At 42.9% G+C, this 19531-nt stretch overlaps 1 protein-coding gene across 1 annotated transcript; it reads right to left on the bottom strand.

The window, feature by feature from the left end:
* Window positions 1-306: 306 nt before the first annotated feature.
* On the bottom strand, window positions 307-18599 carry LOC132820900 (putative potassium channel regulatory protein). Its single transcript, XM_060833257.1, has 2 exons — window positions 18028-18599; window positions 307-559 (listed from the first exon to the last, which is right to left on the bottom strand). The coding sequence occupies exons 1-2, from the start codon at window positions 18597-18599 to the stop codon at window positions 307-309; spliced, it is 825 nt and encodes a 274-aa protein (XP_060689240.1).
* Window positions 18600-19531: the final 932 nt, after the last annotated feature.

Below are 19531 nucleotides of genomic sequence, written 5' to 3'. Positions count from 1 at the left end.
ATTCCATGTGTTAACTGGAGAGAAGCTAACAAAGGAGCTCCACAGTTATGATGGGGCATGTTTACATAATACAAATACAGAAGTATCTTCTACTGTTGTTGATTTTTTTCAGGAGCTTTGAATTATGTTGGTTTGACTAAGGCCGCCTAAGCTAGCCATGTCAGCAAGTTACATGTGAATCATGACCACGACGATAGATTGCTACCGGTTGTCCATATATTTTCCAACTCATTCACTCAAATTAAGTCATCCTTGGTCTCAAGGAAAAGTTGATTAAGAAGACGAGTTCTTATATTGTGGAATCTGTTACTTCCTTTTGGATTGTGATTTTTCTGCCTTGAATTGTGTTACATTTCGATTTGCTCCTTGCTCTACTGACATGTTGAGAAGTTCAGTTCTCCTGGTTCGTTCAAATGTGTAACACTCAATCTTCTCTTTGGGAGAAACTGTCCGAGTACTTACAAGACGAAACCCTTCTCTTAATAAAGTATCAACAAGTAATCCCAGTACATTGCTGCCATTGATAAGCTTTCTTTGATCAGGCTGAATGGACACATATCTGAAATAAATTATATCATGATTTATTAATTATTGTTGAAGGACTTAATAGTCAGTAATCATACATTTATCAATTGAATTCAAAACAAAACTGCTTAAGAAGATGACAAACAGGAAAAGATGGAGACATTCAGCCCTTAATGCCCATTCTGCAGTTCAACAAGATCATGACTTATCATCAACTTCAGCAAATCTTTTTACACATCCTGATAGATTTCTATATATTAAAAATATCAGTCACAATCTGAAACATTGTCAATTACTGAGTCTTCACAGCCTTCTGGGGTAGAGAAATCCAAATATTCAGCAATCTCTAAGTGTAGACATACCTCCTATTTTCAGACATAAATGGCCTGCCCCTTTCGTGAGAGTGTATGTTCCAGATCTAAACCAAGAGCGAAAGTATTCGTCTTGTACCTAACCTGTCAAGCTCTGTAAGACTATTTTATGTTTGAATGAGATCAGTTCTTAACTCTTGTAGAAAATATGGACCCAGTCTGTTTAATATTTCCTCATATGACAGCCCCTCAATCCCAGAATTTAGTTTGATGAATCTTTGTTACTCTGTCTCCACGGTAAGTGCATCTTTCTTCACAGAAACCAAAGTTGCACATAATCCTCAATATGTTTTCACTAAGGCACTGTATAATTGCATTAAAACATCTTTATTCTAATGCTGAAATTTCTTCAAATAAATGGCAGTCTTAGTAATTGCTTTCTGTACCTGCATGTTGACTTTCAGTGACTCATGAACAAGGATACCCACGTTCCTTTGAAGTTCAACTCTTCCCAGACTCCAACTTTTTAAGAAAGATTATGTGTTTCCATTTCTCTCGCTGAAATGGATAATCTCACATTTCTCCACATTGCAATCCATCTGCCAAGGTTTTTGCTTCTTCAGAGTATTGAAAGAGATGGCTGTAGGGACAGGAGGTGCATCTGTGTTCACCTTCCAAAATTGTCTTGCATTCCCACAAGAAAACCTATAAATCTGCCTGTGCTCAAGATCTCATCACAAAGATTTGCATAAGAAGGATCACTAAAAACAGTAAGTTTCATGTTCTTGGCAACTCCCAATGATGGAAATTTCAAAAAAGTATTACAATTTAAATTTTTCCTATGTTTTATTTGAATAATGTCCTCTACCTTCGAATTTTTCATAGTTGTGCTGAACTGTAATATTTCAAATGTCACATCTGGCCTTGTTTTGGTGCCCAGCCAATTCAGATGTCTAATTAGGCTTAGCAAGTCCTCTATGTCAGCTTTGGAAGCAACTGCATCTTCTTCTGACTATGACTTCGACCAACAACAATGAGACCAACCTTTTCCAAATAAGATTGCTGATGCACAATAACAATCAATTCATTCTGCCTGATTTCCAATCCACTGTATTCAAAACGCCCAGAAACCTGACTTCTGATTTGAATTCTCTTTAAGCCCGTTTCTGGCAATGTTCTAAATTTCATACTCTCATGACACAAAAAAAAATCCACATGCAGTATAATGATGCCTGAAAGCTGCCCCTTATGATGCCAGTAAAACATGGTAGGGTCAGCTTTTAACAACACAATTTTAATAAGACAAACCTTACTGAGAAGTACCAAATTATAGAGGCATCATTTAGGCCATGAACATGTTTTTTTGTAAAAAAAAAACACTGTACCCACTGTATTTGGTGCTTTTAGTGGATAAAGAAACACATCCCTCTTAATTTGATCTCCCTGCATAAATGCATCTTCAATATAAATTGGTCTACACTTGCAAGCATTTGTTGCTACCAAAGCCAAAATTAATTGTAAAATTGCTTTGTCTGCTGTCAGTTAGTCTATTCATATCATTGTCTCCCATCCCTTCTAGTCCCTATTTTTCTGGAAGCAAGTTAATGTCAAATAAAGCAGCAAGGGTCCATGGAATGGAGCTCTGGGAGAAACAGTGAGGGTGTAGTGATTGTAATGAGGTCAGCCAGGCTGGACATCACAGAATTTCAGTTCCTTAATTGCAGCTGTTAACCTGGTCCAATCAGGGAGATGTGGCTGACATAAAATGATGAATATCAGGAATATTGAGCCCTGAATACCTGACTCAGTGAAGAGGCAATGCTATTGTCAAAGTCTATTTCATTTGTAAATAAAGGGTAATTGATGATGGGATGCTGGACTGTGAAGATATATTTCAGTGGTGATGAGAGTGAAATACAATCCTAAAGAAACTCACTTGCAGCAGTTTTGAAGTTGGGAGAAAGCGTCTTCTTAATCAAGCCTCTGTTTGGGAAGCATTGACTCATTCGATCCTGCTGTCAATGCCTGAATTCAGTATATGGAAAAATGCATTCTTTTTTCTGTGCAAACAACATTTTGGCAGATGAAAAATGACAAATAATTCTGACAGCCTGTGGAGCTTCAGCTTTTTCAGTCATTGGGAGTCTTTTCATGAGGCACCAGATAATAAAATGTTTCAAGAATTAATTGACATAGTTAAGGAATATTATGACCCCAGCCTCCTTACATCCTGAGATGCTTTTACTTTTATTTGCAATTTGAGAACAGGGAATCTGTATTGGGGTTTTTGATTAGGTTAGGACGACTGGCAGAGGCCTGCAAATTTGGTTTAAACCTAAATGAGATACTTAGAAACCATCTAGTATGCAGGATTAATCATGTGACTGTGCAAAACACCTACTAGCTGAAGTTCAATTGGACTTAAAGCCAGTCGTAGTATCTGTTTTATCAGTGGAAAATGTGGCAAGTGGAATACATGAGTTGCAAGGTATTCAAATGGAAGTGAATACCTTCACCAGTCTCCCTGTGCTTGGGAAACACCGCTCGAGTGCAGGCATCAGCATAGGATGCATAGGAAATATCCTGATAAGAGTAACTCGGTTGGCCCACCGCAAACAATGGGTCAATTCACCTTTGTGGGGGTTTTAAACAAACATAAACTGTCACTGCCTTTTTTACCCCAACCTGCTCCCATAAATGGAGCAGTTTAGAACAACAGATAGGGCTACACTTCCGGCTTAGTGAGGCAGCATGCTAGTGGATATGGTACTGAGGACTAGTCCAGGCCTGAAGCCTGCCTTGTGCTGAAAGAACTGAATTTAGCTGGGGCATGGATTGAGATTAGGACAGGCTAAGGGAGAGTAGTGTCCTCCAGGTTCTCGGATCTATCTAATGTGGAGACCTTGTTTGTGCTTGTTACGGTTAATGGCAGTGTTGTGATGTAGCCACTTTGCTCTCAGCATCATCCAACATTACCCAACACTAAGGATAATGACTAGATTATCTGTTTTCAGTGATGTTCCTTGATAGATGTATTTTATCTTGGACTTCAAGAGATCTCCCCTATTTTCCTTGGAATATCCAAGAGGACAAATGCAAATTTTAACCTCTTCTGTGAAAGGTGGTATTGGAGGCCGTGCAGCCCTCCCTCAATATTGTGCTGACACTGTCAGTGCGGATGTAATTTTCAGCTCCCGGGAGTCTTGACCTATCTTGTTCATAGACAGGGGTGTTACCAATTTAGCTACAGCCGACACTTGAACAGAGGCAGCTGAGGCGTGCCATGTGTGAGAGAGTGATTTCAGAGCAGCCAATTCTGGAACTGCCCGAGGATGACAGCTGAGTGAAGCTTTGCAAGCGGACAGCAAATAGCCACCAAGTGGATGAAGTGAATTCCTCTGTGAACAGCCAGTGGTAACAAGGCTACAAATTGAGAAAGAATGAGATAAGACTTGAGAAGGTGTCAGTGGGAGTCCCAGTGGTTACTTTCAAGTGCCTTGATGTTGCTAAACAGCATTGGGCTTTTAGTTTTGTTCTGTGCACCAGCTGTTCTCTCGCATGTTAAAAGTGAAGGGCAGCTCACATTTTTCTGTACACAGGCTGGCCTCCCGCACATTAAAAGACAAGGATAGCTCACCAGGATAAGTGAGGACTGGATCGGTTACATGGAGCAGGAGCTTGTGCAGATGGTGTTTGGAGTGATCGGAGGGAGGGATTGAGGATTTATATTCCCCCTTCCCTGGATGGAACATGACCTATTGCAGCCCATGGGTCAGCTTGTGATCGCATTGATTTGGAAAGCAGCTATTGTCATGGTTTGACAAAGAGGTGGAGCAGAGTGTTGGTTGGAGGTGGAAAAGACAAGTACTTACTGTGTTTACAAAGCAGCTTTGTGTGACCTTGCTAGGTCAGCACTTTTAATTTCTGTTAATCTATGCATAAGTATGAGCTGAGCCCCTGACCCAGAGGCTGTTGCAGAGATCTTTCTTCACTCAGAGGTCATACTTCACCCCTTCTGTTTACAGAAATGCCTCAGCTTGTGTTCAGATTGCAGTCTTAGAAAGTATCTGAGAGGACTGGCGTGGTGCCCTAGTGGTTAGCACTGCTGCCTCACAGTGCCAGAGTCCTGGGTTTGATTCCAGCCTTGAGTGACTTTCTGTGTGGAATTTGCACATTCTCACCATTTCTGTGAGGGTTTTCTCCAGGTGCTCTGGTTTCCTCCCACAGTCCAATGATCTGCAAGTTAGGTGGATTAGCCATGAGAAATGCAGGGTTACAGGAATAGGGTGGAGTGCTGTTCAGAGGTTGGGTGCAGACTTGATGGGCTGAATGGCCTTTTCTCACACTGTTGGGATTGTATGATTCTATGAACCAGAGCAAAAGATTTCTGTGATGTTGACACTGTCACATTGTTTGTAGAGAGAATGACTTGCATTTGTCTTGCACCCTCTGCAATCTCAGGTCATTACATTCCATAGCAAGTGAGATACTTTCTGAAGCATAGACTCTGTTGTAAGGTAAAAAAATGCAGCAGCCCATATGGATACAGCAAATAAGTTTGAGACAGTCTCTTCTAGGTGTTTTGAGAAGTAGAAATATTCACCAGGGGAACAAGTTTGGTTTTAGAATTAGTGCCTTGGAATCTTTTCTATTACCTTGGTTTAAACTTTCATCCAAAAGCTGGCACCTCCTACAGTGCAGCATGTAGCTTGCAACTATGTTCTCATCTCTGACCTACTGCCTATTACCAAATGACAAACTGCAAGACTTCTAAGAGAGTGGTATTGATAGTCTTGTGATCCAACAATAGTGGCAAGTTGAATAGTGTTTCACCCAACTTTGTGCATTGTAGTCATTGAATACTCCAGTGCACCTGCAATGACAGACAACACATTCTGGTCTGACAGTTCGATAATTTTTTCGATGCACGTTGCTGGAAGAGAGCCTTCGATCATGGAAAAAGGGGTGGAAAATAGGGAGCTACCCCAGTCATTCTCTCCTCTAACCTAATAATAAGACCAATTGTGACTAGCGGGTAAGTGCTGCATTTTCCTTGTTTGTTTCTTTAGATTTAGTTGGTTTTTGTTTTTTTTTAAGGAAAGCTTACTTTTAGAGGGATGGCAGTGCAGAGAGGGCAATGTTCCTCTTGCAACATGTATGAGGTGAGGGAAGCCATCAGCGTCCCTGCTGAGTACACTTGCAAGAAGTGCACCCATCTCCAGCTCCTCCAAACCCGTGTTAGGGAACTGGAGCTGGAGTTGGATGAACTGCGGATCATTCGGGAGGCAGAGGAGGTCATAGATCGGAGCTATAGGCAAGTAGTTACTCCGAAAGTTCAAGATAGATGGGTGACAGTGAGGGGGAGTGGGAGGAGGAAGCCAGTGCAGGGACCCCCTGCGGTCATTCCCCTCAAGAACAAGTATACCGTTTTGGATACTTGTGGGGGGGATGACTTACCAGGGGCAAGCAACGAGGTTCAGGCCTCTGGCACGGAGCCTGGCCCCGTTGCTCAGAAGGGTAGGGTGGAGAAAGGTAGAGCAATTGTTCTTGGGGACTCGATAGTGAGGGGTACAGACAGACGGTTTTGTGGGGGCGACAGGGACTCACGTTTGGTATGTTGCCTCCCAGGTGCAAGGGTACGTGATGTCGCTGATCGTGTTTTCCGGGTCCTTAAGGGGGAGGGGGAGCAGCCCCAGATCGTGGTCCACGTTGGCACCAACGATATAGGTAGGAAGAAGGGTGAGGATGTAAGGCAGGCTTTCAGGGAGCTAGGTTGGAAGCTCAGAGTTAGAACAAACAGAGTTGTAGTCTCTGGTTTGTTACCCGTGCCACGTGATAGAGAGTCGAGGAACAGGGAGAGAGAGCAGTTAAATGCGTGGCTACAGGGATGGTGCAGGAGGGAGGGATTCCGGTTTCTGGATAACTGGGGTCCTTTCTGGGGAAGGTGGGACCTCTATAAAAAGGATGGTCTACACTTGAACCTGAGGGGCACCAGTATCCTTGGGGGGAGGTTTGCTAGTGCTCTTTGGGAGGGTTTAAACTAACTCCGCGGGGGCATGGGAACCAGGACTGTAGCTTTAGGGTACAGGACCTTGAGTGTAGGGAGGTTAGGAATAATGCAGCGATCTCTAAGGAGGGTGCCTGTAACCAGAAAGGTGGATTGAAGTGTGTATACTTCAATGCCAGAAGTATAAGGAATAAGGTAGGTGAACTTGCAGCGTGGGTTGGTACCTGGGACTTCGATGTTGTGGCCATTACAGAGACGTGGGTAGAACAGGGACAAGAATGGCTGTTGCACGTTCCAGGGTTCAAATGTTTTAGTAGGATCAGACATGGGGGTAAAAAAGGGGGAGGCGTGGCATTACTTGTCAAAGACAGTATCACAGCAGTGGAATGGACGATGGAAGAGGACTTGCCATCTGAGGTAGTTTGGGCTGAGGTTAGAAATAGGAAAGGTGAGGTCACCCTGTTAGGTGTTTTCTACAGGCCTCCTAATAGTCCTAGAGAAGTAGAGGATAATATTGCGAGGATGATTCAGGAAAAGAGTGAAGGTAGCAGGGTGGTTGTTATGGGGGACTTTAACTTCCCAGATATTGACTGGGAGAGCTATAGCTCGAGTTCATTAGATGGGTCGGTGTTTGTACAATGTGTGCAGGAGGGTTTCCTGACACAATATGTCGACAGGCCAACAAGAGGGGAGGCTATATTGGATTTGGTTCTAGGTAATGAACCAGGCCAGGTGTTAGACTTGGAGGTAGGTGAGCACTTCGGGGACAGTGACCACAACTCGGTGACTTTTACTTTAGTGATGGAGAGGGATAATCGTGTGCCGCAGGGCAAGAGCTATAGCTGGGGGCAGGGAAATTATGATGCAGTGAGGCATGACTTAGGATGTGTGGATTGGAAAAACAGGCTTCAAGAGAAGAACACTAATGAGATGTGGGGAGTGTTCAAGGAGCAGCTACTGCGTGTCCTCGATAGGTATGTACCAGTCAGGCATGGTGTAAAGGGCCTTGTGAGGCAGCCGTGGTTTAGTAAGGAATTGGAGTCCCTTGTGAAAGGGAAGAAGGCGGCATATGTAAAGATGAGGCGTGAAGGTTCAGTAGGGGCGATTGAGAGTTATAAGGTAGCCAGGAAGGAGCTAAAGAGGGAGCTAAGAGAAGCGAGAAGGGGACATGAAAAGTCTTTAGCTGGTAGGATTAGGGAAAACCCAAAGGCTTTCTATAGGTATGTCAAGAATAAAAGGATGACTAGGGTAGGTATCGGTCCAGTCAAGGATAGTAGTGGGAAGTTGTGTGTGGAGGCGGAGGAGATTGGAGAGACATTAAATCAGTACTTTTCATCAGTATTCACTCAGGAACAGGACACTGTTGCTGATGTGAATATGGAATCACAAATAATTAGAATGGATGCCCTGGAAATATGCAGGGAAGAGGTTTTGGGAATATTGGAAAGGATGAATATAGATAAGTCTCCTGGGCCTGATGGCATTTACCCCAGGATCCTATGGGAAGCTAGGGAGGAGATAGCAGAGCCATTGGCCTGGATTTTTATGTCGTCGTTGTCAACAGGAATAGTACCAGAGGACTGGAGGATAGCGAATGTGGTCCCATTGTTCAAGAAAGGGAGTAGGGATAGCCCTAGCAACTATAGGCCAGTGAGTCTGACTTCAGTGGTGGGCAAAGTCTTAGAGAGAATGGTAAGGGATAAGATTTATGAACATCTGGGTAGGAATAACGTGATCAGGGATAGCCAGCATGGTTTTGTGAAGGGCAGGTCGTGCCTCACAAACCTTATTGAGTTCTTTGAGAAGGTGACCAAGGAAGTGGATGAGGGTAAAGCAGTAGATGTTGTGTATATGGATTTTAGTAAGGCGTTCGATAAGGTTCCCCATGGTAGGCTAATGCTAAAACTTCGGAGGTATGGCATTGAGGATACATTAGAGGTTTGGATTAGGAATTGGCTGGCTGGAAGGAGACAGAGGGTAGTAGTTGATGGATTATGTTCATCTTGGAGCGCAGTTACTAGCGGTGTACCACAAGGATCTGTTTTGGGACCATTGCTTTTTGTTATCTTTATAAATGATCTAGAGGAAGGACTTGAAAGCTGGGTAAGCAAGTTTGCGGATGACACAAAAGTCGGTGGAGTTGTGGATAGTGAGGAAGGAAGTGGTAGGTTACAGCGGGATATAGATAAGTTGCAGAGCTGGGCGGAAATGTGGCAAATGGAATTCAATGTAGCTAAGTGCGAAGTCGTTCACTTTGGTAGGAATAACAAGATGATGGATTACTGGGCTAATGGTAGGCTACTTGGTAGTGTGGATGAGCAGAGGGATCTTGGTGTCCATGTACACAGATCTCTGAAAGTTGCCACCCAGGTAAATAGTGCTGTGAGGAAGGCATATGGTGTACTGGGCTTTATTGGCAGAGGAATTGAGTTCCGGAGTCCTGAGGTCATGTTGCAGTTGTATAAGACTCTGGTGCGGCCTCATCTGGAGTATTGTGTGCAGTTTTGGTCGCCATACTATAGGAAGAATGTGGAAGCTTTAGAACGAGTGCAGAGGAGGTTTACCAGGATGTTGCCTGGAATGGTAGGAAAATCTTATGAGGAAAGGCTGAGGCACTTGGGGCTGTTCTCATTGGAGAAGAGAAGGTTTAGGGGAGATCTGATAGAAGTGTATAAGATGATTAGGGGTTTAGATAGGGTAGATACTAAGAACCTTTTACCGCTAATGGAGTCAGGTGTTACTAGGGGACATAGCTTTAAATTAAGGGGTGGTAGGTATAGGACAGATGTTAGGGGTAGATTCTTCACACAGCGGGTTGTGAGTTCATGGAATGCCCTGCCCGTATCAGTGGTGAACTTTCCTTCTTTATGGTCATTTAAGCGGGCATTGGATAGGCATTTGGAAGTTATTGGGCTAGTATAGGTTAGGTAGGATTCGGTCGGCGCAACATCGAGGGCCGAAGGGCCTGTACTGCGCTGTATCCTTCTATGTTCTATGTTCTATGTTCATCAGCCAGTCAATATTCTGTCAATTTCCCGACGATAAGATGGAGAGATCGAATACAATTTTTTTAAGAAATATAATCACTTGTTAGTGGTCCTTGACAGGATGCTTTTAACAAATGTTTAAACTAATAGATTTAACTAATAAAGATAAGCAAGAATAATGCTGTAGTGCAGTACTGAGGGAGTGCTGCACTGACAGAGATAACAGGTCCTTCAGTGGGATGTTCAGCTGATACCATGTCTGCTCTTTCAAGTTGACCTGCAAAATGTGAAGCAAGAGGCTGTCTCTTAATGTCTAAAACTGAACATTCAAAGGAAAGCTGGGTTTCCCCCACTTCATCTCACAGTTGGGAAAGACACTGCTTCCAGTTTGTGGAAGGGTGAGGTGGAGCCCTCTGGAAGAAGTAAACACGGCGAGGGAGCACTTACTGAAAGACAGGACATGAAGAAGCTCAGAGGAAGAGAAGGATCATGCGATGCTTGTCCACAAATCCCTGAAGGACAGGTTAATAGGGTGGTTAGGAAAACAGATGGAGCCTTTATCAGTCAATGCGTAGATTGTATGAACAGAGAGGTCATATTTGAGCTGTGCAGAATTTTGGTTAGGCCACAGCTAGAGTATTGTGTGCAGATCTGGTCCCCACACTATAAGAAGGATTTGACTGTATGCAGTGGGTGCAAAGGAGCTTCACCAGGATGTTGCCAGAGTGGAGCCTTTCAACGATGAAGAGAGGTTGGATAAGCTCAGACTGTTTTCCTTGGAGCAGGGAAGGTTGGAGGTGAACCTGATAGATGTGGATAAGATTACAAGGAGCGGGTGAATAGAAAGCAGCTGTTCCTCTTAGTTGAAGGGTCAGCAACAAGGAGCCATGATTATAAAGTGAACAGCAGGAGGTTTAGAGGGTATTTCAGGAGAAGAAATTTCACCCAGAGGGTGGTATGAATCTGGAAGGTACTACCCAAGAGGGAAAGTGAGTACTTGGATGGGCACTTGACCAGGGGAACAACTTGGGTTTTAGAATTAGTGCCTTGGAATCTTGTATAGTAGCTTGGTTTAAAATTTCATCCAAAATCTGGCACCTCCTACAGTGCAGCACGTCAGCTTGGAGATAGCTCCCCCTAGAAGAGACTGTTTCAAGGTTATTTGCTGTATATGTATGAATGGCTGCATTTTGTACCTTACAACAGAGTCCATGCTTCAGAAAGTATCTCATTGGCAATGGAATATAACGGTCTGAGATTGCAGAGGGTGCTAGACATATGCAAGTCATTCTCTCTTCAAACAATGGGATAATATTCAAGGCTGAGGGCAATGAATGTTAATTTCGTGTAGTTTTGGAGGTATAGACTCAATGGTACAAAGGGACTCTTCTATACTGTGTAATTCTAAATGCAAAGAAATTCTCCCAGCATCACTAAGAGATTACCCCTGCCCTCTTAAAAAAATTCAAAGACTGCCTCCACTGCTTCTTGAGGAAGAGAGTTTCAAAGATTTGTAATCCCCTCCAAAAGTAATTCTCCTTGTCTCTGTCCTAATTGGACAAACTGCTGATTTTTAAATAATGATTGCTCAGTGTCCCATCAAAGAGAATGCCCTCTCCACATCTATCCCATCAAGGTAACTCTTATACTTCAAAACTCCAGCCAACATAAGCCTAAGAGCGTCAACTATTTCTCGTAAGATAGCCATCCAGCTCAGGAATTAGCCTGCTAGAGCTTTTCAGAACGGTCTCTGACATCTTCTCAAATAAGTTGACCAATCCTGAATAACTGAAGCATAACCTCCTAACTTTTACACTACTCATTGCCCCTCTGATAAACCATGTATTCCTTCAGCTTTCCCAGTTACTTACATTTCCAGCCTTTTGTGACTCATGCAGTAGGACCAAAATTGGAAGTATAGTGGACACCTTAGAGCACAACGGGATCTTGATCAGATGGGCTAATGGGTCAAGGAGTGGCAGATGGAGTTGAATTTAGATAAATGTGAGGTGCTGCATTTTGGAAAGGCCAAATCAGGGCAGGACTTGTAGACTTAATGGTAAGGTCCTAGGGAGTGTTGCTGAACAAGGAGAACTTGAAGTGCAGGTTCATAGTTCCTTTCAAGTAGAGTCATAGGTAGATAGGATAGTGAAGGAGGAGTTTGGTATGATTTCCCTTATTGATCAGTGCATTGAATATAGGAGATGGGAAGTCATGTTGAGGCTGTACAGGACATTGGTTGGGCCACTTTTGGAATACTGTGTTCAATTCTGGTCTCCTGCTATAAAACTTGAAAGTGTTCAGAAAAGATTTACAAAGACGTCGCCAGGGTTGGAGAGGCTGAATAAACTGGAGCTATTTTCCATGGAGTGTCGGAGGCTAAGGGAGGACCTTTTAGAGGTTCATAAAATCATGAGGGGCATGGATAGGGTGGTTGGCAAGGTCTTTTCCCCAGGGTAGGGGAGTCCAAAACTAGAAGGCATAGGTTTAAGGTGAGAGGGGAAAGATTTAAAAGGAACCTAAAGGAGAACTCTTTCATGCAGAGGGCGGGACAGCAAAGAAGGTTACCTCAGAGTACAAAGGGATCTTGATCAGAGGGCTAATGGGCCGAGGACTGGCAGATGGAGTTTAGTTTAGATAACTTTGGGGTGCTGCACTTTCGAAAGGCAAATCAGGGCAGGACATATACACTTAATGGTAAGGTCCTGGGGAGTGTTGCTGAACAAAGACACACTGGGATGCAGGTTCATCCACTCCTTGAAAGTGGAGTGATTGATAGGATAGTGAAGAAGGCTTTAGGTATGCTTTCCTTTGTTGGTCAGACAATTGAGTATGGGAGTTGGGAGATCATGTTATGGCTGTACAGGACATGGGTTAGGCCCTTTCTGGAATATTTTGTGCAATTCTGGTCTCCCTCCTATAGAGTTGTGAAACTTGAAAGGGTTTAGAAAAAATTTACAAGGATGTTGCTAGGATTGGAGGATTTGAGCTCTTGGGAGAGACTAAATAGGATGGGGCTATTTTCCTTGAAGTGTTGGAGAGGAGAAAGATTTTAAAGGGACCCAATGGGCAACTTTTTCATGCAGTGGGTAATGCATGTATGCAATGAACTGCCAGAGGAAATGGTAGAGGCTGGTACAATTACAACATTTAACAGACATCTGGATGGGTGTATGAATAGGAAGGGATTAGAGGGATATGGGCCAGGTGCTGGCAAATGGCATTAGATTAATGTAGGATACGAGTTGGACCGAAGGGTCTGTTTCCATGCTGTTCATCTGTATGATGCCCAGATCCTTCTGACTGTCAGAGATCTGCATTCTCTCCCCATTTGGATTATTTATTTTATTCTTTCTATTAAAATTAATAATTCTACACTTTCCGACATTACATTCCATTTGTTGCATATTTGTTCACTCACTTAATACAAGTCGGTCCTCGTATAATGCACGTTTCTTCAGTGGGAATTGGCTTAAATGTGATTGAAGAATTTCAGCTGTTATTTGTAGAATGCAAGCTTTCCTTACCTGTATTCTCTATAATGTGTTTCTGACCCCACTTGTTTAAATGGCGTGGATATAGTGCAATTTTCTTATAACTCGAGGTTGCACAAGAACGGAACAATCACATTATATCAGAACCGACTATATATCAGTATCCCTTTGTAGCCTCCTTATGTCATCACCACAGCTTACTTCCCTATCTACCTTTGCATCATAAACGGATTTACTCGCCATACTTTTGGTCTCTTCATCCAAATCATTTATATAAACTGGAAACAGTTGAGGTTCCAGCACAGACCCCCCGTGGCACACCTTTTGTTACCTCATTCCAATCAGAAGATGACCCACGCCAATATACTGCCCTTGAAATGTAAACTGTGCGATGTCTGTCTTAATTTGTGAACATTCTTTATCGCAAGTTTAGGTTTTGTTGTTTCTGAACTAGTAACTGGTAAGTTTTCTATGTGCTGAATGTGGAAATGTTTCTGCAGCCATGGTGATTTCTTGTAAATTGACTTTTGAGACCTGGCTTTAGAGTAACAGGGTTTCTATGTGTTACTAATGGACTTGTAATTATTCTTGATTGTTTTGTGGTTCGGTAAGATAAATAATGGGGTCTCAAGGTTTGTTAGTCTTCAGAAATGTCTTTCTAACCCTAAGGTATACTGCAAAGCTTAGACAGGGTAACTTTTGCACTAGAATTTTTACTTTAAGGTTTGGGCATTCTTTGAATTAGGACAGGTGTACGGAGCAGTGCTCCTGAGAAGGGAAAACTATTGAAAGACTAGATTTTCTTGTATTGAGAAGTTACTGTTAGTCCAAGACCAGAATTGTTGGGTTAACACGCTGAAAAGGTTACTTAAAGCAGATCACATTTAAGCAGATGTATAATAGCTCCAGTGAGAAGCTATCTACAGTTCTAGTCTAAAAGTTGAAGTCACAGGCGACTTAAATCTCAATAAGGTGACAGATATAACAATTCTGATGTGAGTATTGTATGAGTGGTGTTTCAGTGTACTGTACCAGGGGTGTATTTTGTGTTTTGTTTTAATTTATGAAAGAGCACTTTGAGATTAATGAGATTATACTTTTCTGCTGCAATCAAAATCTTTGCATCTGTATTATAATTAGATGGTTTGGTTTATTGTTCTTCACCTTTGTTTCTCTTGTTAAACTTCTTTTATTGTTAACAATATCTGCAGCATTACATGCTTAAGCTTCAGTGAGAGACCCACTTTGTTAAAACCAAAACAAATGAATATATGATCTGACTTGTCCAGAACTAACATTAGCTGGGATCCATCATGAGCTTTTATTATCTGTAATAACCTTTGGATGTAGCAGATTTCAGATGCGATAATACATGAAGGTCCCATCTGCCCTCTCTAGTGGATGTCATTCCCCAACTCAAAAGGGGGGCTGTTAACAGAGCAGTTTTTAATTATTCATTATAGATGAGGGCATTGCTAGTTGTGTCTGCATTTATTGCTCATCTCTAGTTGCCCTTGAAGAGGTAGTGAATAGCTGCAGTCCTTGTGCGATGGGTAGACCCACAATAATGCTACAGAAGGAGCTCCAGGATTTTGACTCAGAGACACCGCAATATGTTTGCAAGTCAGGATTGTGATTGGTTAGAGGAGAATTTAAGAGTGGTAGTGTTCCCATGTGTCTGCTGCCCTTGACCTTCTGAAGAAAAATGGTGATCTGTTGGAAAGCAGTATCTAAGAAATCTTGTGATTTTCTGTAGCGCATTTTGAAGATGGTAACATTGCTACTGTTGAGCATTATTGCAGAAGGAGTGGACATTTGTAGATGTAGTGCCAATTAAGCATGTTCGATAATATTAAGCTTCTAAAGTATTGTTGGAGCTGCATTCATCCAGGGAAATGAAAAGTATTCCCTCATACTCCTTGTGCCTCTTAGATGGCAAACAGGCTATGGGAAGTCAGAAGGTGAGTTACTGTCTGCAGGATTCCTAGACTCTGACCTGCTCCTGTAGACTCTACACTTACATGGTTAATGTCATTCCATTTCTCAACAAACTCCTGGTCCCATCCTTATGACTTTGAAACAACTAATCTCTGAATCATGGCAAGAAGACCCATCATGCCTGCACATATGGCTCAGCATCCCTCCTCAGGCTCTTCAAATAAACCATATGTCGATCTTCTGCTTTATCCCCATACGTTTGCACAGTATTTTTATCCAAATAGTCATCTAGTATCTTGTTGATTGCCTCAGTTGAACCTGCTTGCATCACACCTCCAGATAATAGGTTCTATACCCTAACTAAATTAAAAATGTTTCTTTTTCTCATGTTCCCTTCTTTAGAAAATTGCCTTAAAGCTATCCTTTTCATTTTTGTTTGGTTTACAATTGGGAACAATTTCTCCCTATCTATTCTGTACAGCCCTCCAGAGATGATTGTGAACAGGAGTATCCTTTAGTTGGAAGGAACCTTTATTATAAGGAACCGACATCATCCTCACCAGTGTGCCTGCCACAGATACATCTGACCGTGACAGAATTTGTCAAAGTGTCCGCAACACTATCCTTTCAGAGAAGAAGCTCCACCCTCATACTGAGAATATTTTACATCATGGTGTGTGGCAGTATCCATGTTGTAAAGTATCTGGTCAATGATGATCCCCAGTGATGATAATGCTATTGCATGTTAAGGGATGATGGTTAGACTCCCTCTTGTTACAGATTGCCATATGTGTGGTGTAAATGTTGGGAGACACTATGTTTATGTTGACTCTGTGCAGAGCATCCCAAACTGTACTGCAGCTAAATTATTACTTTTGAAACACTCTTGGTATGACAAGTTAACCTATAGAAGAGGAAGTCACCTCCCTGAACCTAGCAGAAGTCTATGAATTAAAACTGGTTTAACATTTTATGCCAATTAGCTTGAAGAAGCTCAAAAGACAAAGCATAAGATATCAAAACTATGAATTTTAATTTTGATGTGTACTCAAAATTAGCTTGCATAAGTTTGTACTTAACAGTTTAATTGCATTGAACTGAAATCCAGAAGAAAAATGATGTGCATTTATGTGGCACATCTCGTGTAGATAAAAACTGGATCAGTTAGCTGACACCTCATGAGATACTATATTTGATGTAGGGGATGGGCAAATTAAAAACAATGGAGAATTTCTTTGTCCATTTGTATTGTATTATCACTGATTTTGATCACGTACAAAACTAACAGAAATGGACCTAATTGCTATTGAAACCAATTGGAAGTAGATTTGAACATCCTTAAGCTTTCATTAATATAATGTGGCCTACAACAAGGTAGCTAAAGCTAATCTACACTATATACACCAAATATTATTGTCATGCATTCCTCAAAATCAAGTCTCAACCCGAACCAAAGGCACAAAAGAAATTTGCCAATGAATTGCTAACTTAGAATTCTACAACTTTAACTTCAAAAAATTCCCATACATATGCAAGAGGATACAGAAAGAGACAAGAAACAAATATTTCAGGTGGGAAGGAGCAATCAGGACAGTGCAGCACAGTTCTTGCACCACTCTGGATTACAGGCACTGATTAGTTGTTTTCTTCCAATTCCTTTGGAGTCTGATGAGGACACAAAGTTGTGCACACACTGATTCCCAATCTTTAATTTACTAAAAGTCCCTAAAGATCGTTTCCCCTTTTAATTTCAAGAAGGGAATTTGCTGAGTGGCCAGCTGTTCAGTACTTTATTGTATTTCTCCACTCATAGAAGGTGTAAAGATGGGGTTACCCTTTCACAAGCTGAATGTTTAAGTTCTGTTTTTTATTCACTAGGGTGCATGAGCGTAACTGGCTGGTCTAGCTTTTACTGCCCTCCTCTTGTTGCCCTTGAGAAGGTGGTGGTGAGTTGCCTTCTTGAACTGCTGCAGTACACGTAGGTACCCCACAATGCTGCCCTGAAGACACACTCATGGAGCCGAGGTGCCTAGCATATTCCGCCACTGCTTGAATACGGCAAGCTTGTTGACAGAGCGCAAAATCAATACCGGTAGCTATTGTTTTAAAGAAATTGTAACATCCTCTACAGTCCCTTGGTTTAAAGTCACATCTTTCCCAATTGTTCAGAGCACAGTCTAAACAATTGAAGTGGTCTTTATCAGATCATATTTGGGTAAGACCGCACTGCGTTTTGCTGGAGGTAACCCTCAAACATAACCGTCAAACATAAATTTCAAAATTAAAAATCAGATGCACAGCTGGTTTCTTAGGAACAATAACTAAATTCGTCTATGAAATGTTACACCTGCCCCGTAATGTACTACTTTAAGCATTTTTTTTTTCCGAAGTGCCCTGGCCAACATATTGAACGCTCCATCAATGTCAGCTTTCAAATTAAAGTCTTATGAGCTGGTGTGGCACAGTGGTAGTGTCCCTTCATCTGAGCTAGAAGGTCCGGGTTCAAGTTCTACCTGTTCCAGGGGTGTGCAATTACATGTCTGAACTGGTTGATTAAAAAAAAACTAGTACCATTACCACATATCTTTTCGTGACAACTTGCAGCGTAAAGAAATACTTCCTATAAACATTAATTCATTTCAAAATAACTTAATTGGGGGTAAATTGCTTTGGGATTAAATGAGGTAGTGAAAGATATGAACAGCTGTTCTTTCCCGCGTGATCCGGAATATTGGAAGGGGGTGTTTGGGGGACTGGGTCTTTACCTTGTCGAGAACTCGTCCCCAGCCGAATAGTCGGTTCCACATTGGAAGACCAGGTCGTGGTGGGAAGGTCTCTGCAATGGAATCGAAACCAAGGATCTGTGACCTGAGAAGGAGGGGTTCCAGTTCTGACTGGGCTGCTCAGCAGACACGGTAATGCGACCGGCTAATGTCTCAATGGTCCCGTTGCAAGAGCAGAAGACTCGGAAATAGGAGTAGGTTTCCTGGAGGGAGAACCTCACCTCCAGAATCTCAAGCCTCTGCTTCAGCCGATCCTGGTGGATGAGATCAATCAGGGAGGGCAGGTCGTAGAAATCCGCCTCCCTCACCAGCCTGTCATGGTCCGAGAATCCGGGAGGAAGAATGAGCTGGCGGGTCCGCAGGAAGTCCAGGATGTATCGAAATAAACTACCGTCCCTGTCTACGAAGAGATGTCCGTTGACCAATCGGAAGTCAGGGTCGCCTCCTTCCAGCACGCGTGCCAATTTCGAGTCCTGGTATCTCTTAAGCGTGGCAGCAAAGGTCGTAAACTTCATGCCACCAACGCTCAGAAAGACTACCTCTCCTTTACTCATGGTTGTGGCTTTTTGGCTATTTCAACCCTATTCCCGATGGCCCTATTTCTCCCTCCCGAGTGCACGGTTTTGACACCCCAGCACTGAAAGTCACAATCTTCGTGACTGGATTCGTTTCCAAGCAACTCGACTGTATACATATCCGGCAATGGTGCCCAGGAAATGTTACTGCGAGGTATCCCAACAAACAGGAACAATGAAGGGCGTAGGGGACTCGCTCGAAACGTTATTTCTGTTTCTCTCGCCACACCTCTTTTCATGGATCAGTGGTGCTGGAAGAGCACAGCAGTTCAGGCAGCATTCAAAGTGCAGCGAAATCGACGTTTCGGGCAAAAGCCCTTCATCAGGAATAAAGGCAGTGAGCCTGAAGCGTGGAGAGATAAGCTAGAGGAGGGTAGCGGTGGGGAGAAAGTAGCATAGAGTACAATGGGTGAGTGGGGAAGGGGATGAAGGTGATAGGTCAGGGAGGAGAGGGTGGAGTGGATAGGTGGAAAAGGAGCTAGGCAGGTAGGACAAGTCATGGGGAGAGTGCTGAGCTGGAAGTTTGGAACTGGGGTGAGGTGGGGGAAGGGGAAATGAGGAAACTGGTGAAGTCCACATTGATGCCCTGGGGTTGGAATGTTCCAAGGCGGAAGATGAGACGTTCTTCCTCCAGGCGTCTGGTGGTGACGGAGCGGCGGTGAAGGAGGCCTAGGACCTCCTTGTCCTCGGCAGAGTGGGAGGGGGAGTTGAAATGTTGGGTCACGGGGCGGTGTGGTTGATTGGTGCGGGTGTCCCGGAGATGTTCCCTAAAGCGCTCTGCTAGGAGGCGCCCAGTCTCCCCAATGTAGAGGAGACCGCATCGGGAGCAACGGATACAATAAATGATATTACACCTCTTTTCATATTGACTAATATCACCTCTCCTCGGCTTTCATGATTGATTTGTTTAA

This window comes from Hemiscyllium ocellatum, chromosome 12 (genome assembly GCF_020745735.1).
Source record: "Hemiscyllium ocellatum isolate sHemOce1 chromosome 12, sHemOce1.pat.X.cur, whole genome shotgun sequence".
In the NCBI taxonomy this organism is placed as follows: Eukaryota; Metazoa; Chordata; class Chondrichthyes; order Orectolobiformes; family Hemiscylliidae; genus Hemiscyllium; species Hemiscyllium ocellatum.
Note: the sequence above shows the minus strand (reverse complement) of the source record. Positions and strands in the feature narration are given on the sequence as shown.

Bases quoted from the DNA above. Each gene is read 5' to 3' on its own strand.
- LOC132820900 (XM_060833257.1), bottom strand. From the start codon at position 18,599: ATGAGTAAAGGAGAGGTAGTCTTTCTGAGCGTTGGTGGCATGAAGTTT. The intron at 560-18,027 runs GTAAAGACCCAG...AATTTATTTCAG, and splicing joins GGGGACGAGTTCTCGACAAG to ATATGTGTCCATTCAGCCTG.